Genomic DNA, 22,441 nt, shown 5'->3' on the forward strand with positions numbered 1-22,441 from the left:
GGAGGACCGGGCCACATGAGCAGCAGGGGGCGGTACTCTGCTCAGCGTCACCCTCGAAGAAGACAAGTCGGAGTGCGCATGCGCGTCATCACAACTGGTTCACCGTGTGAGGGTCAGCATGGATCCTCCGTTCGGTTCTGTCTCCGGTTCTGTCTGATCACAGTCCGGATGTTCCGACTGCTTCATCGGAGGCTGTGGCCTCTCAGCGGGCCGCCGGGCCGCCTCTCTGCCCGCTCAGCTTGCTCCCTCAGCGGCGTCCCTCCGGAGCTGCCCGCGGCTCTGGTCCGCAGCACCTTCCTGGACTTCTTCCGGCAGAAACACGGACACCGGCTGGTCCCGTCCTCCCCGGTCCGGCCCAGAGGAGACCCCAGCCTGCTGTTCGTCAACGCCGGCATGAACCAGGTCAGTTTGGACCCAGTACGGTCTGTCCTGGACCGAGCTGGTACAGTCTGTTCTACTCCAACACCCGCGACAAGCTCGCGATTTCAAAATAAGAGCACGGCATGTCAAAGTGACCTCGGTGTATGTGTCGTGTAGATGTTGGTGTTCTGTGTGTTGATTGGACATGTGATTAGTGACGTTTTCAGTTTATATGTGTTCCAGTCTGAGGGGGTCTGGATCATGTATTAACGGTTGGGTCAACCCAGTATGACCCGGTTCAGGTGAGCCGAGCAGTCTGTCAGTGTTTGGGCCAGTGTTGTATCGAGCTCTGTTTCCTCGTCGAGATGTGTTTCCCCCAGTTCCGCCCCGTCCCAAATGGACCGAAGACAGCGATGACATCATCAAATTTGACCATTTACAACAGGAGGAACGCATCCTGCCAGCTTGGAGTATTACTGCCAGATACTGTTGAATTTAAAGATGTGTGAGCGTCCTTTCATATGGGACAGAGCTGGATACAACACGTGTTTGTGTTTCAGTTTAAGCCCCTCCTCCTGGGGACCGTGGACCCCCGCAGTGAGATGTCTTCGTACCGCCGCGTGGCTAACAGTCAGAAGTGCGTGCGCGCCGGTGGGAAACACAATGACCTGGAGGATGTGGGCCGGGACCTGCACCACCACACCTTCTTTGAGATGCTGGGAAACTGGTCGTTTGGAGACTACTTCAAGGTGAGGAGGAGGGAGACACTTCCTGTTTACTCTGCTCTGACGTCATAGTGACATCACGTGTGTGTGCAGGAGGAGGCGTGCAGCATGGCATGGAGCCTCCTCACAGAGCATTATGGGATACCTGCAGACAGACTGTATGTGTCCTACTTTGGAGGAGACGCAGCCTCACACCTCCCAGCTGACGAGGAGACGAGACACATCTGGCTGGACATCGGGTACCTCCTGTTTACCTGACCTCCTGTTTACCTGACCTCCTGTTTACCTGACCTCTTGTGTACCTGACCTCCTGTTTACCTGACCTCCTGTGTACCTGACCTCTTGTGTACCTGACCTCCTGTTTACCTGACCTCCTGTTTACCTGACCTCCTGTGTACCTGACCTCCTGTTTACCTGACCTCCTGTTTACCTGACCTCCTGTGTACCTGACCTCTTGTGTACCTGACCTCCTGTTTACCTGACCTCCTGTTCACCTGACCTCTTGTGTACCTGACCTCCTGTTTACCTGACCTCTTGTGTACCTGACCTCCTGTTTACCTGACCTCCTGTTCACCTGACCTCTTGTGTACCTGACCTCCTGTTTACCTGACCTCCTGTGTACCTGACCTCCTGTTTACCTGACCTCTTGTGTACCTGACCTCCTGTTTACCTGACCTCCTGTGTACCTGACCTCCTGTGTACCTGACCTCCTGTTTACCTGACCTCTTGTGTACCTGACCTCCTGTTTACCTGACCTCCTGTTCACCTGACCTCTTGTGTACCTGACCTCCTGTTTACCTGACCTCCTGTGTACCTGACCTCCTGTTTACCTGACCTCTTGTGTACCTGACCTCCTGTTTACCTGACCTCCTGTTTACCTGACCTCTTGTGTACCTGACCTCCTATGTACCTGACCTCTTGTGTACCTGACCTCCTGTTTACCTGACCTCTTGTGTACCTGACCTCCTGTGTACCTGACCTCCTGTTTACCTGATCACTGTTCAAGTGTGTGAAGCTCCGTGGCTGAAGTAGCTCTCTTCCTCTTCCTCTTCCTCAGGGTTCCTCCTGCTCGCCTCCTGCCGTTCGGGCTGAAGGAGAACTTCTGGGAGATGGGGGACTGTGGTCCATGCGGGCCCTGCACTGAGATCCACTACGACCACGTGGGAGGACGAGATGCGGCGGTGCTCGTCAATGCTGACAGTCCTGACGTGGTGGAGATCTGGAACTTGGTCTTCATGCAGTACAACAGGTCCACATACACCTAGACCACTGAACCAGTCAGGACTGGTGAGCTCCCAGAGTAACTGTGTGTGTGTGTGTGTGTGTGTGTGTCAGGGAGGTGGACCACAGTTTGCAGACCCTGCCCCAGTTCAGTGTGGACACTGGGATGGGAATGGAGAGACTGGTGAGCGTCCTGCAGGGCAAGAGGTCCAACTACGATACGGACCTGTTCACACCTCTGCTGCACGCCATCCAGCAGGTACACAACTACACTGCGTCACACACAGCTGTCACAGCTACTCGTCAGAGTGCAGGTTGTGTTATTGCCGACGGTTTGATTGACAGCTGTCTGTCATCATGGTGATGTGTGTCCTCAGAGGTCGAAGGCGGGGCCGTACAGTGGCAGGACGGGCGCAGCAGATGAGGGGAAGGTGGACATGGCGTACCGCGTGGTGGCGGACCACGTCCGCACGTTATCTGTGTGCATCACTGACGGAGTTCATCCAGGCATGTCAGGAGCAGAGTGAGTCCTCCACCAATCAGCTGTCGGAGCACAGTGGGCGGCCAATCAGCTGACAGCTGATGACCTGTTTGTTGTGTGTCAGGTTGGTGCTGAGGAGGATCCTGCGGCGGGCGGTCCGGTTCTGTGTCGAGGTTCTTCAGGCTCCTCAGGGAACGCTGGCCAGCCTGGTTCCTACCGTCAGCCACATACTGGTAAAATACATTTCCCATAATCCCTGTAGGCAGGTCAGCTAATCAATAGTCAGTTATTCACTCTAGTTCAGGATATGAAGGAAAAAAAAATTAGAATAAAACAACTGTTTCTGCTGATAGATGACATGAATCAGTACTGATGGACTGACTGATCGATGTGCTGATTGATTCACGGATTGACTGATTGATTTGCTGTGTTGCAGGGTGATGTGTATCCGGAGCTCCACAGGGAGGTCGACAGGGTGAGGAGTCCTGTCATGTGTCTTGTGTTGTCGTCATGGAAACGGTTTAGTTGTATCACATGACCATCAGCTGATATTTATAGTAATGAAGGACATGAGTTGCCACATTTAAAGATAACTGGCTCTTATTTTGAAAACTGAAACTCCAGCCCTCTTTTACTTTGAAGCGTCAGGACTTCAGCTTCATTAGGCTGCTCCAGTTGATCTGGACAGGAATTTGTCACCACCAGAAGTTGACTGACAGCTGACGTTCTTTCAGATCATGGACATCATCAACGAGAATGAAGCTCACTTCCTGTCGTCCCTGCAGCAAGGCAGCAGACTGATACGACGAACGCTCGACAGGCAGGACTACAAACATGGAGTCTTCCCTGGTCAGTTCCTCCCATCAGACCCCAGGCAGAGAGACGTCCTGCATGTCTGAGTCTCCATCAGCTTCTGAGCTGCTGGTGGCTTTACATCCTGCTGTGTCACATTCCACATGATCGTTAAAGGAAGTCCACAGAACAGTTCTGGAGCTTCACAGTAAAACAACTGAAGCAGCTGCAGTCTTGATTTAAAACCTCAGACGTTTCCACACAGCTCGTCTGCTGTGATCAAATGTTTCAAATGTGAAAAAGTAAAAGTAAAATTATTAGCCAGACGTCGCAGCTTCATAAAATTATGTCATAGTTTCAGAATCAGGCTGTTCTGTAATGTTCTGCAGATCCGTTTAACCCTGTGTTCTGGTGTGTGCGTGCGTGCGTGCATGTGTGCATGTCTGTGCACGTGTGTGTGTGCGTGTGTGCGTGTCAGCCTCGGTGGCCTGGTCTTTGCACAGGAACCTGGGTTTCCCTCTGGACCTGGTGGACCTCATGTTGGAGGAGCGAGGAGTCCAGGTGGACCGTCAGGAACTGGACCGACTGATGGCAGAGAACCAGAAGGTGAGGGCCAGCTCCCATGATCCTCTTGGTGTTTCTTACCTTCTGTGTGATGTAATCAGTAATTAATGTGTAACATATATAATAATAATATAAGTTTAAAGCTTATATTGGACTTTTATTGTGACGGGCTGTAAGACTAACAGTGGAGCAGACGGAGGCTTTTAATTGTCTCCTGGTGATGTCATGACACACCTGTGTGTCTGTCAGGTGATGTCTGAGCTGCAGGCAGGTGCTCAGTCTCAGGTGATGTTGGACGTCCTCAGCCTGGCGGAGCTGCAGCGTATCGCTGTCCCTCACACTGACGACAGCCTCAAGTACCAGTACAGACTGGAGCAGGGCAGATACGGTACGACTGAGTCTCACCTGGATGGGTAACACACCTGTCAGTGTCACTTCCAGCTGATAGCTTTATACATTCAGTGTGACTACAGCCAATCAAACCACAGCATCACAGTGACCTTGTTGTTCTCTTGCCAGTGTTCCCAGCATGCAGTGCAACAGTCCTTGCTCTGTACGATGGTCAGACGCTGGTGTCAGAGGTCTCTGAGGGAGAGCGCTGCGGCGTCATCCTGGATCAAACCTGCTTCTACTCTGAGCAGGGGGGGCAGTCACATGACCAGGGCTACTTCACCCGGGAAGGACTGCAGGTCAGCTAAGCGCCCACAGGCAAAGTGCATCATGGGAGATTGCCTGTTGTGTGTCCAGGTGAGGTCTGACTCACACTGTGTATTCTCAGGATATCCTGTACCCTGTGGAGGCCGTGGTCCTGGCGGGGGGGTACGTGGTCCATCAGGTGACTGCAGTCGACAGCCTGAAGACCGGAGACCGGGTCCAGCTACACCTGGACCAGGTACATACCAAACAACCAAGCATATGTTTGGGTTTATCAACAGATTTTATAAGCTTGTTGCGTAGAAGCAGTCTGACAGAACAGCACAATCTCGTCTCAGATGTGTTCACAGTAGGGCTGCACGATATTGGAAAAAAAAAAAAATGATATGAAAAAATACAGGAATTTTCATCAGATGACCTGAACAGCACTTTATGTTATGCTGCACTGCTGCTATCTTGTGGACAATTAACCTGCAATGATCTTACCTGTGTTTGTCGTTCTGAGCTGTGTGGTACAACGTAAATAGTCAAACAAATTAGTTGTGTTACTTCTCGTTGTGGCAACAGATACAAGGCACTGTCGACACAGAACTCGTGTTCGGTCAATATCATCGTTCTTGTACCCGAAATAATTCCCAATAACTGATGTTGCTTTTCTGTATGGCACCAAGTCTTATTTTTCAGTGATTTTGTCATTTGTTGCTCATTTTTCAATGTTGTTACGAGCGACTCACTCCATGTGCAGGGGCGTGGTCTGGTTCGGCACACTGATTAAGAACTAATGTAATTGGTGGATCGCTGTGCATGCAGAGTCTGCATGCACAGTGTGTGTCAGGTACCCTTGAAATTAGATGAGTTCGTCTGCCCCCTACATCGCAGGCTCTGCGATGTGACTATTGTGCACAAATACATTTCGATGACGATGCTCAAACGATATCTATCATGCAGCTCTAGGTCATAGGAGAAGTAATGTCTCAAACCCTCTGCGGTCGACAGACACGCCGCTGCGTCCAAACCACATGACCGCTTTAAGATGACGCAGCCTCCCTGAGTCTCTGTTTCAACTTGTGTCACAATTCAAACTCTATACCAGTTTATACATTGTGTTGATGGGCCAAGTGAAACCAGACGTATGATCAGTAATCTGGCCGTGCTTTTTCCTGAATACTGTCGTCACGTTCGATGAAGTGGTCAAAAAAGGCTTCTCTCTGGGGGATTTCCGGTGATGCGGACCGAGTAGCAGTGTTCGGTGTGAGCTCCTGCATTGTTGATGCAAAAATATCCTGATACTGACGCTTAACTCAGCCCAATTCAATAAAATCATTTGTAGAAATTTAGCTGATGTCACTGGACCACTTCTGGAGTAGAGCTTTTGTTAAAATGGCTTCAAAAACCACGAGAAAGACACAGGAGAAGAAGAACGCTGTGACTGGCAACACAGAGAGGACACAAGATGGTGGTGCAGAGACTGAGGAGACAGAAGATTTGAGCCCAGTAATGACCAAAGCCATGGCCACATTCACGGCAAATATATCTGAGGTTATAGAGGCTAAGTTTGACTATTTTCTGCAAAAGACTGAAGACATATCGAAAGAGTTGCAAGACACAACCAAGCATGTTGGGGAAGCTGAACAACACATCTCTGAGGTGGAGGACGTAAATGTCGAGATGGAGAAATGTGTCTCGTACCTGGAAACAGCTGTGGTCTTGCTGCAGGAGCGTCTGGATGACCAGTAGGACTGAGGCAGATGTAAAAACCTCAGAATAATCGGCCTGCCAGAAACTTCAGAGGGCTCATCTGCCGTACAGTTCATGGAGTTGTTGCTTCCAAAAGTTTGGCACTGACCACCAAAGACGGGAAAATAAAGCTAGAAAGGGCACACCTGGTGTCGGGGCCAACGAGGAGGGGAGCCCACTCCCGCAGACCTTATCCCCTGTAAGATTTCACCACTACAGTGATCGGGTCTGGGTGCTGGAGGCAGCCAGGCAGGCGAAGGATGTCCATTGTGAGGACAGCAAGATCTTTTTTTTTAGGACTTTTTCAGTGGAACTCGGAGGAAACGTCGGGCTTTTGACGAGGCCAGAAAGAGGCTCCAGTCGCTCGGAACACACACCTATGGCTTAAGATATCCTGCAACTCTGAGGATCATCGTGAATAACACTACCAAGTCCTTTACCAAGCCCAAAGAAGCTATGGCATATAAACACACTGGGTGGTGAAGGAACTGTACCGGATGAACAAGTTTGAGTGATTAAGATATTAAGGTCTTACAATTTAGTCATGGCCTGTGACGACCAATTTGAAAATATACTTCATGCTCGAGTGTTTGTTGCCTAAGCTCAATGTTCTGGAGAGCCAATGTAAGAGACTGGCAGTAGCAATATGACGTTAAGACTGTTGTGTTAAGGGCTTTTGGACTCGTGTCTCGTTGTTTGTTCTTGCCCTTCTGTTTCATGTCAGAAGTTCATCTTGGAAATTGCGTTTGGAGACTGTGTGTATATATTTGTGTTCAGGGGTTTATTCTAGGGGTTTGGAGACAGTGCATGCAAATTTGATTCTGTCATTTTGTTTTTTTCTGGTCACAAGTATGGTACATGGAGGGAATTAGATTATGGATAGTATAAAGCATACAGACTTAAGGCCACGACCAACCCTTGCTATATTTAATTTTCTCAGCTACCATGACTGATTCTACACTTAAGGTATGTACATGGAATATTACAGGTACTGTATACATCATCCTGTGAAAAGAAAAAAATACTGACGTATCTAAAAAAAGAAGGGGTTGATATAGCACTATGTCAGGAAACACATCTAAAAGACAGAACATGAAAAACTTAAATGGGAATGGGTAGGACAGGTATTTTTTTCGTCGTTGACGTCCAATAGCAGAGGATTTTGTATCCTTACTAACAAATGGCTTCCTTTTACGCTAGAAACCTGTAGGATATTGCAGGAAGATATGTTGCAATAAAAGGATGCCTGGCAAAAATATTTCTATTTTAAATGTCTATGCCCCACCAGGTCATCCTCCTGATTTCATAACAAAAGCTTTTTCAGAATTGGCAGAGCTGGACTGTGCTCAGTCAATTGCTGGTGGAGACTTTAATTGCATATTAGACCCTAACATCAATAAATCACCTGCTGTAGGAACTAAGCCTACTAAACAGGTGCAAGCAACAGCTTATGTATGTGGCGAACTAGGCTACTTGGATGTGTGGCGAGCGTTAAATCCAAACAACAAAGAGGTTGGCTCAGGGGACTCCTGAGGCAGCTGATGGGTACCGGCAGGCCAAGCGAGCAGCAGTACGGGCAGTCGCAGAAGCAAAAACTTGGGTCTGGGAAAAGTTTGGGGGGCCATGGAGGAGGACTACCGGTCAGCCTCGAGGAAATTCTGGCAAACCATACGGTGCCTCAGGAGGGGGAAGCAGTTCTCCACCAACACGGTTTACAGTGGAGGTGACTGCTGACCTCGACTGGGGACATTGTCGGGGTGGAAGGAATACTTCGAAGATCTCCTCAATCCCACTGACATGTCTCCCATAGAGGAAGCAGAGGCTGGGGACTCAGAGGTTGACTCATTCATCACTCAGGCCGAAGTCACCAAGGTAGTTGGGAAAATCCTCGGTGGCAAAGCACCGGGGGTGGATGAGATCCGCGTACCGAGTACCTCAAGTCTCTGGATGTTGTGGGGCTGTCTTGGTTGACACGTCTCTGCAGCATTGCATGGCAGTCGGGGACAGTGCCTCTGGAATGGCAGACCGGGGTGGTGGTCCCTCTATTTGAAAAGGGGGACCGGAGGGTGTGTTCCAACTGTTCTCAGCCTTCCTGGGAAAGTCTATTCCAGGGTACTGGAGAGGAGAATTCAGCTGATAGTTGATCCTTGGATTCAGGTGGAACAATACACTTTTCATCCTGGCCGTGGGACATTGGACGAGCTCTATACCCTCCGCAGGGTGCTTGAGGGTTCATGGGAGTTTGCCCAGTAATGTGGTTGTTGTATCGGTCTGTCCTGGTGAAGAGAGAGCTGAGCTGATCAATCTACGTTCCTACCCTCACCCACGGCCATGAACTTTGGGTCATGACCAAATGAATAAGATCCCAGATACAAGAAATGAGTTTCCTCCACAGGGTGGTGGGGCGCTCCCTTAGAGATAGGGTGAGGAGCTCTGTCACCCAGGAGAAGCTCGGAGTAGAGCCCCTGCTCCTCCGCATCGAGAGGAGCCAGCTGAGGTGGCCATCTGTTTCAGATGCCCCCGGGACGCCTCCCTCGGGAGGTGTTCTTGGCATGCCCCGCTGGGAGGAGACCCCGAGGAAGACCCAGGACACGCTGGAGTGACTATGTCACCCAGCTGGCCTGGGAACGCCTTGGGATCCTCTTGGAAGAGCTAGAGGAAGTGTCCGGGGAGAGGGAAGTCTGGGTGTCTCTGCTCAGACAGCTGCCCCCGTGACCCGGCCTGGACAAAGCGGAAGAAGATGGATGGATGGACCGATGGACAAAGAGTTCACATTATTCCCATTCATTCTTCTTTCATATCTTTTTTTTCAGACTGAGTTTCAGATATTTTTTTCTTGTAATCACACACCTGATGTGTCTCCTTACATTTTATGGGAGACAGGTAAGGCTTACTCTGGAGGTCTGATTATGTCTTATGAAAAAACCACAAAACGAAAGTGTCAAGAAGAGCAACAGAAACTAGAGATACAGGTATCTGAATGTGAAAGGGCATATAACCAGAACCCTACCAATGCTAATCTTAAAGCAACTCTGACCACAAGAGCAACGCTTAATTCACAAGGCAAAAACTATATGAATTTGGTACCAAACCCGGCAAGTATTTAGCCAGCCAAGTCAGGAGTAGATCTGATTCTCACAACATATCTTCAGTTAAATATGTCTCTGGGCAGGTGACAGCAATGGCATAAATAAGGTTTTTACAGAATTCTATGAAAAGTTATATACGAGTGAGCAGCCAGTAGGGGTCTCTAGACTCATGGAGGGCTTTTTCTCCAACCTGAACCTGCCCAAGCCTAATGACCAACAAAAGACAGTACTGAATGGACCTGTAACACTGAAAGAGGTAACTGAAGCAGCTGGTGTTTTACAATCAGGAAAGGCTCCGGGTCCTGATGGCTTTAACTCGGACTTTTATAAACGTGGGTTAGGGTTGGTGAAACCATCACTTGCCATGTTTAATCTCTCCTTTGAGAATAGAGCTCTACTCAAAAAGGTTGCAGAAGTGAACATTAGCCTGATTCTTAAGAAAGACAAATCATCAGATCTGTGTTCATCCTACCGACTTATCAGCTTACTAAATTTTGATTTCAAGATTTTATCTAAAATGCTAGCCTTAATTGGAGATAAAACATAAATTCTTTTTTCCCATTTCTTAATCATGTCCCAAACCTTTAGTGTGGATTTCACAATGAAATTTCCATCTGCAAACTCTAGTTTATTCTGATTCAGGAAAAATGGGAGATTAGCTAATTGTAATGGATTACCTAAATTGTATGCTTTAATACCAAGTCAGACAGAGTCCAGGTCATTCCGTACCCAGTCTACTACATATTGAAACTGAGAAGCCACTCGATACAGTCTAATGTTGGGAACTGCCAATCCTCCGGTCTTTTGCAGTTCCATATAAATGATCTAAACCAACCATTCACCGTCTTGATAGTGTTATTATTTAGTAGGACCTGGATCATTTGAAATTTGAAGAGTAGCCGAGGTAAAATATTCATCTTAATCAAAGAGATTCTTCCCAGCATCGAGAGGGGTAAAGAAGACCACCTGTCTAGGTCATCGTGGATGTGTTTAAGCAGAGGTTGAAAATTTGCTTTAAACATCCTTTTCAGCAGAGGAATTATAAAAATACCTAGATAAACAAAACCTTCTGTTGCTCACCTGAAGGGTGATAAGCCAGGGGGAAGGGAGTGTTGCATCTGACCCAATGGCATGGCCTCTGACTTACTAAAATGTATTTTGTAACCAGAAAACTTACTAAACTCATTAATAACAGAAAGAACTGACATAATAGATAATTCAGGTTGCGTGATAAACAATAAAACATCATCAGCATACAAGGAAATCTTATGTTGCCTGTGATTACTCGACATACCATAAACAGTAGGATGTGTTCTAATTGCTCCTGCCAGTGGCTCGGTTGTGATCGCTTGCCTCCCCAGAGCAAAACAGGGAGAACATTTACCATTCATGATAACAGCCTGTAGTGGATTGTTATAAAACAACTTTCATTCAATAAATTCTTAACCTAAATCAAATTCCTTGAGTGTGAAAAACAAGAAATCCCATTCTATACGGTCAAATGCTTTTTACTGCATCCAATGACACTACCATACCTTTAAGATTATTTATCCTGCTACAGCTGAATAATGTTGAGTAACCTTCTAACATTATTACATGAGTTCCTTCCAGTAATAAATCCTGTCTGGTCATTATTAATGATAAGTGGAAGGATCTTCTCTAGTCTTACTCCAGTACAAAGAAATACAGATTTTCTTCCAGGTATGACAGATAATGGGTTTGCTCTGTGGGAAAGTGCTGGTATCACAACTATGAAAGACTTATTTTAAGGGGACAGAACGATGTCATTTGACCAATTAAGATTGAAATACAAACTATCACACACATTTTTTTAGGTTCCTACAAGTCAGAAGCTTCATACAGAATCCAATTTGGCATAAATTTACTCTGGAAATGTCACCAACCGAACAACTACTATACAAAATACATAGCAATTAGGCTATAGTAAGACGGTGCCATGAGGCCTTTTATATGTCCAATAAGGCTAACATTACAACTGTGCAAACATGGGCTCAGGAGGTTGGGGTGATGATAGATGAAGCTATGGAGGTGGATATATGGGAGCATGATAACAACATATCCATACGTAATAGAGCGAAGGAATCACAGTTTAAATTACTGCATCGCTTTCAGATATCGCCTGAACTCATAAGATGGACCCAAAGAAATCAGCTCTATGTATGAAGTGTAATAAGGAAGTTGGTAGCTTTGTACACACTGTATGGACCTGTGTACATATCCAGGATTTCTGGGTAGAAGTGGCTTTGAAATTAGATTTGGTTTTTAATAAGGAGTTGGACCTGGACCCAGTGTGTTTGCTGCTGGGATTACCACACCTACAATTAAAAGGATCTCAGTGTCCGAAACAGTGGAATGTTTTAACATATGCTGCACATTAAACTATATTGCTGAAATGGATTTCAAATAAGCCACCTACAGTTTTAGATTGGCATAAAGTAATATTTGACCTCTTACCCATGGAATATCTGACATACTGGTCCAGAGGGAAAACTGGTTTATTTTATCATATATGGACTCTATTTCTCGACCTTAAAGATAAAGGTTAAATCTTCCCTTTCCAGAGAAATTGATCCAGGTATGTTCAGCTCTGTTTGGTATTTTTTTCTATTTCTATTTTCTTCCCAGTTGTTGGTATTACTGCGTTGTATTATAATGTTTTTTCCTACGCAGTGAATCTGGTTGACAAGCGCTGTGATATGTCTGGAGGGTGCGGGCTAGTTTGCTTAGATTGTTGTCGTATTACACATTCAGCTATCTTGGTTTTGGTTACAAACCTGGAAGCCTTTTGGTTGAAAGGTTTTGGTTCTTTGAATCCGCCATCTGTAATGCTTCAGTTCACCATGATGTTGGTTTGGTGTTGACAGTTATTATTAGACTCCAGTAGACTCAGTTCAATATGTTAACTTCCACCTGCTGACTTGAGACGTGTGTTAATGTTTATGTTAGTACTTTTATTCATGAATGAGAGCAGGTGTCCCAGCGTGTACCTCGGCCTGATGTTACTGAGAGTTTGCCATGGTCTGATCTATGATCTATGATCCCCTGTGAGTCGTGGACCACAGTATGTTTAGTGTAAGGCTCAATGCAGTGCTGATGTGCGTGTTAGAGCTCACAGTTCCTGTGTTATATGGATGTTCTAAATGTTATGTTGGTGTGTTTTATTTTTCTATGTTGTGTGTAACTTGTGTTCGCTTTTATCAGATGTTGAGATGAAGGAAGATATGATCATGCCATATGCAAAATATGCATTCACATAATAAGGTCTGTGTTATCTGAGCCTTAATGTGAAGGGACTGAATTCTCCTATTAAAAGGAGAAAAATTGTATCCTATCTTAAGTGTAAGTGTTATAGTGATACTGTGATATAGGATTACTGCAGGAAACAACTTAATTAAAGAATGAGACAACAACTATGTGTGATTTGTGTGGGACACGTGTTACATGTCTGTAGCATCTGGGTCTGGTCACAGTTTGGGAGTCGCCATCTTTGATTAATGATCACCTGCAATCTAAATGTATTAATTCCATAGGCAGGATCTTGGTAACGTTGGCAGAAATACAGGACCTTCTGTAGTTCTGGTCAGTGCCGATGCTCCCTGTAACATGTAACGACAGACTGGCTCAAATCCTCAGGACATCATTTTGAACCGTGATATATGCAGTTTAACTACCTACACATCTGCCAAAGTATAATTACATATGTGTGAATGCATATGAATGTATGTTTTTTGTAATTTTTGTGTTTTTAACTGCTGTTATTTTGCATTGCTAACTTTTATCCAGTCTGTGTCTGCAGAGTTAGATTCATTCTCTTGTTTAACTGAACAATTCTGTATCCTTTTTCAATTGTTGGTGTCTGGTCTGTTTTCTTGTAGCCTTGTGATGATGACTATCTGGTGTGTTGTCTTGTCTCTTGTTTTAAAACAATAGAAATGACTGATTACAAAAAAGTAATCTAAAACGGCCAATTGCACCCTGGACCTCAGAGGGTTGATATAAAGATAAGTGGTTTAAGTCCAGATCCCTGTGGGACACCTCTATTACATTGTCAACATAGACAGTCAGATCCTCAGTGCAGCTCAGTGTAAACTTGTGTAAAATGACTTTATAATAATGAACTGACCGTAGTTAGTAACGAGAGAACAGACTTCTGACCCCTCAGGACAAAGAGGATAGAGTTGATCCTGTGCTGATTTTTTTCTGCTGCTGTCTCTCAGGTCCACAGGTTGTCTTGTATGGTGAAACACACAGCGACTCACATCCTCAACTTCGCTCTGAGGGAAGTTCTGGGTCCTTCAGTCAAGCAGAGAGGATCTCATGTGGCAGCTGATCGCCTCCGCTTCGACTTCAGTGTCAAGGTCAAATAATTAGCAAACACTCAACTAGCCAACTAATCACCAACTAACCCCCATCTAACCTCCATGTAACACTAACTAATCACCAGAAGTGACTGTTGATTGGTCGTCCTCAGGGTTCCCTGGATGTCTCTCAGCTGCAGCAGGTAGAGAGGTGTGTCAATGACATCATCTCAGCCAATCACAACGTCCACAGCCAGGAGCTCCCTCTGCAAACGGCCGGGTGCATCAATGGCCTGAGGAAGGTGGACGAGGTAAGACAGTCTGTCTGCAGGTGTACAGACTGTCTGTCATCCTGTCTATCTGCAGGTGTACTGACTGTCTGTCCTCCTGTCTGTCTGCAGGTGTATCCGGACCCTGTTCGGGTGGTGTCGGTGGGGTTGTCAGTCTCTGACCTGTTGGATGATCAGACAGACGGACGGACATCTGTGGAGCTCTGCTGTGGAACGTGAGACTGACACTCACCTGTTCACCTGCAACACATTGAATCCTGGATGTTGTTAGTATTGACAGGTCTGACCACAGGGAGCTGTGCACTGACTGAAGTTTTCAGATGCAGTACTGACAGTATTGTCAGATACTGTCAGTACTGATACTGGCAGTACTGATAGTATCAGTAGTACCATTGAAGTTATCACCACAGCATCACCTCGCTGGAGAAATCGTCTGATTTCAACACCGTTTCTACTGATTTCACCATTTACATTCAATTTATGAAAGAAGACAACATTTGTGTGTGTGTGTGTGTGTGTGTGTGTGCGTGTGTGTGCAGTCACCTGCTGCAGACTGGAGCCATTGAGGATCTGGTGATTGTTTCTGAGAGACAGCTGGTAAAAGGAATCAGTCGCGTGGTTGCGGTGACGGGACGGGAAGCAACACGGGTCAGCACCACGCATGATGATGTCACCACATTATTTACATCATATCAACATCAACATATATTATTAACATTATCGACATTATAAACAATATGGCAATGGCTATATGACAGTATGGTTCCTTCAGGCTCGGGAGGCGGGTCAGCTGTTGTCTCAGGATGTGGACTCTCTGTCAGCCAGACTCTCAGGCTCCACCCCCCTCAGCCTTGACTCTGCCCAGCGTCTCGCCAAGGAGGTCGGAGTCCTCACTGATGTATGTACAATACCCATGATGCACTACATGATACACATGACGTGACCCTGCGCTTTGACTGTCAGGCTGTAGATGATTTACCCTGCGCTGTGTCTGTCAGGCTGTAGATAACACACCCATCCCTCAGTGGCAGCGCAGAGAGCTGCAGATTCACCTCCGAGCTCTGCAGAGGAGCAGCAACACCATGGTCAGGAAGCTGGAGACCAGAGAGGTGAACAAAACCACACATATACACCTGAAACTCTACAGCAGTAGTCTCAAACTGAGTAAAGGGCCGCTGTGGCTGCAGGTTTTCATTCCAACCAAGCAAGAACACACCTTTACTGGATCAGTTTGAGACCACTGGACTACAGCAAGAAGCACATTGTTTTATTAACACTTATTAAAAACAATAATGATAAATGAGTTATATGATCACATCAGTCCAGCAATGTTTCACAACACGACTGTTTGTACACATTTGTACCTCAGCTGGATGTTTTCTGACTGTGTTTTCCCATGATGCTTTGCACAGGCTGCAGCGAGAGCTCAGGCTCTGCTGGAAAAGAACGGCAGGAAGGACGTGCAGGTGGACGCTGTGGAGACGGACTCTCTGTCGGTATGAACTCACTGCTGGAGCCAACACTTCCCATCATGCATCTGTATCATTTACATACAGTCCTGTGTAGAAACATGTACATAGTCTGGTGACATCACTGTGACATCACAGCTGTTGTGCTGATTCCTGTCAGGTTCTGATGAAGACAGTGAATCAGCTGAGCGCTGGAGCTCCTCGCAGTTATGTAATGCTACTCGCTCACCAGGGGCATTCTGGGAAGGTTCTGTGTGCCTGCCAGGTCCCAAAGGTAACTGTGACACTTGTCAGTAACATCAGGGGTGGGCGGTGCTGCTTTTGACGCCTCTGATTGGCTGCACTCTCTCTCTCAGGACTCGACATCCGTCTCAGCCTCTGATTGGGCAGTGGCAGTGTGTCGTCACCTTGGCGGAAGCGCCGGCGGCTCTCTTCTGGTTGCCAAGGGAACAGGAAGCAGCAGTGACATCACTGACGCTTTGAGGTGGGCGGAGGAGTTTGTGCGTCAGAAAACACAGAAATGATGTCATCAAGCAAGAGATGACATCATTCTGACATCAGAGGGTCAGGTGCCCTCAGGACTGCCTTCTGTTTGGACAGGAATTGTGGGTGGGACTTAAAGGACACATTCGGATCAAAGATGTCAACGCTGAGGGAATTCTGGGGGTGTAGTGTGATGGTGGGCGGGACTTCTTACTGCTGTCAGCCAATCAGAAAAACTTCAATAAGCAGCTGTCTTCTGTTAGCATTGCTACTGGTTAGCTTGATATTTAAAAACAGCCACACTGAATCTGATTATCGTCTTTATTGATGAACACATTAAAACACAGGAAAGCCTGCTGGACCAATCGGAACATGAGCTCCTGGCTGATGTCACTGCCCCTCTATGGATCTATGATCAATAAAAAAAAATTTAATAACTGATTGTATCTGATCAACAAAGTGATCGATCAGTTCAGCTTCCTCTCTGTTCCATACATATGATTACAACAACAACCAAACTCCATTCACCAAAAGGAGGACATTTTTTCTGCTGTGATCTGGACCAGGATCAGGACCTGGATCTGGATCTGGATCTGGATCAGGACCAGGATCAGGACCTGGATCAGGATCAGGATCAGGATCCGCTGGTCCTGGTTCTTCACAGCAGAGACACATTCAGCCACTGCAGGAGAAACACATTGATGTGAAATCAGTCTGACACAAAGTGCAGGTTTGTTCTGAGGTGGTTGGTCTTAATAACCCGCTAACTGCTGCTCACTGCTAACTTCTGCTTACAGCTAACTGCTGCTCACTGTTCTCTCTGCTCACTGCTAACTGCTGCTCACAGCTAACTGCTGCTCACTGTACTCTCTGCTCACTACTAACTGCTGCTTACTGTACTCTCTGCTCACTGTTTACTGCCAACTGTTGCTCACTGTACTCTGTGCTAACTGCTGCTCACTGCTATCTGCTGCTCACTGTACTCTCTGCTAACTGCTGCTCACAGCTAACTGCTGCTCACTGTACTCTCTGCTAACTGCTGCTCACAGCTAACTGCTGCTCACCATGCTCTCTGCTAACTGCCCTAAGGTTTTAAAAGTCTTGGCACTTCATATGTGATCTCATCGACCTTATCTCTCCACCTAAAGCTCGGAGCTCGTCCTCTCAGATGGTTCTCGACGTCAGAACAGCCAAACTGAAGCCCGAGGCGACCGAGTGTTTTCAGTGGCTGCTCCTGAAGTGTAGAACACTTTGCCTCTGCAAATAAAAACTGCTCGGACCGCCGATCGTTCACGGCGTGGATAAAAACCTCCCTCTTGTCACTGGCTTTTAATTCCAGTGGGCATCCTGCCTCCACATGCTGTGGTGTCCCCTGCTTGTTTGATCTGTTCATCTGTATTGTGAATTCCTGAACCTGTGAATCACTTTGGTTGTTTTTAAATGTGCTATAGAAATACATTTGACCTTGTGTTTGACGATTAGTTAATGAGCAGATTAAACTGGTCCGAGTTCAGTCAGAGAGACAAACTTGAGTTCAGACAGTGGACGGTTGTATGTTTGTCAATATTTCCTTTCTTCACATTTGTGAGTTTATGTTGTTGACTTATTAGACTCAGTAGTGAACTGAAGCGCCAGGCTGTCAGACTGTCACCTCTGAGACAGAGAGCTGTTAGCATGCTAGCTGTTAGCATGCTAACTTAAGCAGACGTCTCTGTAACAGAACAGAGACTCGGACATCAACACTGTTGTTTCCTCACTGTCTTCAGCTCGTCATCATCATCATCATCATGTCTGTATTCAGTGACAGTATGAAGCTTCATACCTCCAGAATGTTGAGCTCGATGTTTCCTGAGTTGTCTTTGTCCAGAGTGTTGAAGGTGTCTGTGGAGAGGAAACAATCATCATCATCATCATCATCATCAGTGATTATAAGTATCTCCCCCCCGTGGGACCGTGTGGTGCATGAGGACTGTGTGGACTCACTGAACATGGTCTCCAGACGAACCAAGCAGCCCACAAAGTTGTCAAAGTCGATGGTGAGATCTGATTCGCTGTAACGAGCCACGAGGACCTGATGGAGAGCATTGTTCAGACTGAACCCTGAAACACACACACACACAGATGCCAGCAGCAGAGGTCAGAGGTCACACAGGTCAGTGGTCTCATCCTCATTCATATTTTGTCACAGTGCTTTTATTGTTGAAGGTGTGTTTGTGTTTTACCGGCTTCCTCGACAGCTGTCCTCATCTCTGTGGAGCTCATCGTCCCCGAGTTATCCACGTCCTTCTCCCGGTAGATGTTCTGTCACAGCACAGACGACAACATTACAACAGCAAGACAACAACATCGGCAACAGGTCACATGATAACAACAACATAGCATAATATTAGCTCTCTAGCTAACAGGTGAGTGAAGAAGCTTATCACTCATTGCTAAGTCGTATCTGAGGTCCGTCCTATTTACTGGAGCGGTTAACAACGTTTCCATTACATGAGAACCTGATGGATCTTAATGATGTTTCATCTGTTAGTCAGACTCAAAAGTTACTGCTTGTCCTTTTTGTTTCACTGGCAGCTGGAATGAACTCCAGTTGTCTATGATCAGGCGTTAATCATGTGTCAGATGGTTCTGACTTCATGTGGCTCATTCCTGCCTGATAATGGACCCGTCATCGGGCGTTATCTGTAACTTAAACATTGATCGTTGTTCATGACACCGGGCTGTTGGAGCAGCTAATCATTGATCAGAGGCTTTGAACAGACGTCTGGTTGTGAGACTCACCAGGAACTTCTCGATTTTGGTCCACAGCACTTTGAACTCCACCAGACCCAGTTTACCAGAGCCGTCTTTCTGCAGCGGAAGTTCAGGAGCTGTTCACTGATGGATTGGACTTTCACACTTGCATCATTTTATCACTTCTAACAGACAGGTCAGAGTTTAAACCAGCTGCAGTCCTTCAAACTTCGCTATTGATTAATCGGCTGACAGATCCGCTCTGTGGTGGAAGGATACATCCAGCAGGTTGACCATGTTGCGACACGTCTCCAGGCTGAAGCCGCTGGTCTGGATGTCAGATCCTGTGGAGACAAACAGTCACTACACAGTTTACAGGTGAGCTGAAGCTCAGCTGAGTGTCTGAAGGTCACGTGACTCTTACGTTTGGTCACCACTTTGTTGAGAATCTTCTGCAGCTCGAAGGCCGAAATCTCACAGTCCTGCAGACACAAACACAGATTACAACCCAATACACACCTTTATTATTATCATTATTATTATTATTATTATTGTTATTATTATTGTTATTTATTATTGTTACTGTTACGATGCAGCTCACCCCTCCTGCCAGCTGACCAAACAGACTTCTGAATCGATCGTCCACGTCATCCTCATCGATCTCAATCTGAAACAGGAAGTCAACCCTCCACATGTTAACTGACAGACACGTGTGATGATGTCATGTCATCATAGTGATGTCACAGTAATGATGATCCCGTCTCAGCCGAACTTCATTCAGTTTAGTCTAGTTTCTGATTTTCTATTTTTGTTGAACAAAATAATTCAGATTCAGTGTTTAATGTTAAATCCATCACAATAAAGACGAACGTCCTGCTCATTGCAGTGACGTCACACTGAAACTAACCTCCATTAAATATTTGGCTCTGTGTCTTGGTAACATAATGAGGACTCACAAGGTTAGCTGGGCCTCTGACAGCTAACATGCTAGTTGGCTTGGACATGCTAACCTACGCAGCTTTTATTTTATTTTTGTTTATTCCCCCTCACGTTTTACAATTTGTTTGATAAAAGCTAGTGAAGAAGGAGAATTCATCTGTCAGAGCTGTTGGCTTGAGGATAATTAGCACACTGGTGCACTCTTTGAATGCAGAGTCTTCCACAGTGGGGTTGCATCTGAAATTCCATACTACACACTACATATTCAAGATGTGTACTATCGTTCAACATACTTGAGTGAATTACAGTAGTTTGCATCTTTTCAGACGCACTTCCTGAGAGCCTCTTACCAGTTGGATTGGAGAAGCGTAACCGTGGTAACCCGTGCCAAACTCACCTCTACCGGCAATCTGCAATAATACTCTTTTAATACATCTAATAATAATCTAATAATACATCCTTGATAGGCAGCCAGTAAGAAGCCACACAATAATAAATGTGAACCACAGGCGAACTCGTTCTGTAACTAGCAGGCATCTTCATCGCCAAATAACCATCACATTTCTGGAAAAGGTAAGCAACTAATGTTAACGTTACTCCAATGGATTTTAAACTTAACTGTTAGCAGCAAGAGCTGCATTGGTCACTGTCTATGGCAAGCCATTTTAACATTTAATCAAACCACACTCCGCTCTGTAATTACATTTTAGAGCCATAACAGCATTTCTCCTGATCAAAATTGTATTCTCACTAGTCAGAATGGTAATTAAAGATATCCGCAAGAACACTCTTACTAGTAGAAATGTTAGTTCAAGACATCTACAACTTTGATTGTACTAGTCAAAACTAAATTTAAGATATCTAAAAATCCTTAAAAAGTATAAGTGGCCGTTTTAACATTTAATAGTTAGACTGGATATGTATTGCCGACATCTTGGATTAAATTCTTCCTAGTCAAAAAGAACATGTCAGATATCCACAATGACATTCTTCCTAGGACAAATGATGTCACTTTTGCCATTCATGTGTATTGGGCTTTCAATTTCAGATATCCACAATTACAATCTGAATATCTGCAATACATATCCAGTCTAGCTATTAAATGTTAAAACAGCTTGCCAAAGCTGTCTGCCATTGTCTGTTGTGTTGTTGTTGTCGTCACCGCTGCATTGCATTGTGGGATATTCATGCCGGCGTAGTGTCCAGTGCAACCGGAAATAGTATGCACCTCATGTACTATTGGGTTCATGCGAAGGTTTCAGACATACTAAAGAATGTATAATATCTATGATCACATACTGTTTTAACATACTCGGTAGCATGTTGGTATGGAATTTTGGACGCAGCCTGGAAGTGGACATAATGCTAAAGCTGTTAGCGAGCTCATGGAACAAGAATGACAAAGAAAAACTGCACTTAAAGTGGCTTAATGCTAATAACGGCCATGTTTGTTATTCACATTGACTGTAATGATGATAATATATGAGCCCAGGAAGAGGAGGAGGAAGAGGAGGAGGAGAACCCTGCTGGAAAAACCAGCATAGACCAGTATGATTCTGGTCTATGCTGGTTAGTGCTGGTTTGGTGCTGGTTTAGCTGGTGGACCAGCACGATGAAGCTGGTCTCATTAATGCTGCTGGGCCGAGCATGTGTGATGCTCACAGGATATTAACAGCTGTTCACTCTGCTGCCGTCCTGAAGGAGATGAGAAGCTGCTGTAGCACGATGAGCTGCCTCGTCCTGCAGGCGCCTTCTTAATGTTTTACTGTTTTGTTCTATAATTTCTGAATGTTCAGCACTTTGGCCTGTTGGATTGTATTTTGGGGGGAATATTGTTATTGTGTCATTAATAATTTCTTATTTTTAAATTACTTTTCCTGTTACCTAACCTTATCTTACATTGTTTTTATTTTCATCGCATACATAAAATAAAAACACATTGTAATGTGTTCATAAGCTACGTTAGCTCCCTCCATTTTGGACTCTCCAGTTCTCCCTCCAATCAGAGGTCAGCTCTGTCAGGACGGGTTGTTATTGGTCAGCAGGGTTAATGATGAGGAGACACAGACGTCCTCTCACCTTCTCCACTCGGCTCTCCACAGGGTCGTCCAGCTCTCTGCAGGAACAAACACAATGTTCATCATGTGACATCACAACAGCTGATGATGCTGCTGGTTCTGGACTCAAACATTGTGTGACAGGTCATTAGAGGAGTAACAACAGATGCTGCAGTTCCTCTAACTTCCACTAGAGGCTGCTGTCATCAAACCTGGTCTCTACAATCTGACGTTACTTCAGTTTCTTCACGTCTCCTGTTGGACACATCACAGTGAATGAAACTCACTGAAAGTTGGCTTGTTTCTCGCTGAACACTCGGACGCAGAAGTCTCCATCCTTGTTGGGCTCAAAGGTGGATGGCAGGATCAGATACTCTCCAGGAGGAAGACAGAAGCGGCTGCACACTTCTCGCAGGTTGATGAAGGTTTCAGAGCGAGCGGCCGAGGCGTGACGTAGGAAGAAGTTTCTGTTCAGGTGGACGTTCCTCTGACCACGGTACTGACAGACAGACGGAGAGACAGACAGGA

At 45.9% G+C, this 22,441-nt stretch overlaps 2 protein-coding genes across 6 annotated transcripts in view; one reads left to right on the forward strand and one right to left on the reverse strand.

Annotated features, from left to right (window-relative positions):
* On the forward strand, nt 1-16,491 carry aars2 (alanyl-tRNA synthetase 2, mitochondrial (putative)). The gene is made up of 22 exons (XM_037098495.1): nt 1-402; nt 921-1,109; nt 1,179-1,324; nt 2,143-2,334; nt 2,421-2,565; nt 2,684-2,829; nt 2,912-3,020; nt 3,224-3,262; nt 3,522-3,636; nt 4,058-4,185; nt 4,393-4,531; nt 4,663-4,832; nt 4,922-5,035; nt 13,862-14,002; nt 14,116-14,253; nt 14,344-14,447; nt 14,772-14,880; nt 15,005-15,130; nt 15,231-15,341; nt 15,645-15,728; nt 15,862-15,975; nt 16,058-16,491. Exons 1-22 carry the CDS (start codon nt 16-18, stop codon nt 16,223-16,225), a joined length of 3,114 nt encoding a protein of 1,037 aa, XP_036954390.1. The 5' UTR covers nt 1-15; the 3' UTR covers nt 16,226-16,491.
* The window catches only part of capn2l (calpain 2, (m/II) large subunit, like), an 11,826-nt gene continuing 5,803 nt past the window's right edge, over nt 16,419-22,441 (reverse strand). For 2 of the 5 annotated variants that reach the window (XM_037098518.1, XM_037098509.1), the window contains exons 12-21: nt 22,201-22,412; nt 21,936-21,972; nt 19,519-19,584; nt 19,342-19,399; nt 19,197-19,261; nt 18,966-19,034; nt 18,407-18,485; nt 18,168-18,284; nt 18,007-18,065; nt 16,419-16,593 (exon numbers count right to left, since the gene is read on the reverse strand). In XM_037098518.1, the coding sequence (XP_036954413.1) occupies nt 16,453-16,593; nt 18,007-18,065; nt 18,168-18,284; nt 18,407-18,485; nt 18,966-19,034; nt 19,197-19,261; nt 19,342-19,399; nt 19,519-19,584; nt 21,936-21,972; nt 22,201-22,412 (903 nt within the window). In that variant the 3' untranslated portion in view covers nt 16,419-16,452. Of the gene's footprint in view, nt 16,867-18,006; nt 18,066-18,167; nt 18,285-18,406; nt 18,486-18,965; nt 19,035-19,196; nt 19,262-19,341; nt 19,400-19,518; nt 19,585-21,935; nt 21,973-22,200; nt 22,413-22,441 lie in introns of all 5 variants that reach the window. The other 3 variants (XM_037098538.1, XM_037098527.1, XR_005075133.1) reach the window with 2 other exon arrangements.

This window comes from Acanthopagrus latus, chromosome 1 (genome assembly GCF_904848185.1).
Source record: "Acanthopagrus latus isolate v.2019 chromosome 1, fAcaLat1.1, whole genome shotgun sequence".
NCBI lineage: Eukaryota > Metazoa > Chordata > Actinopteri > Spariformes > Sparidae > Acanthopagrus > Acanthopagrus latus.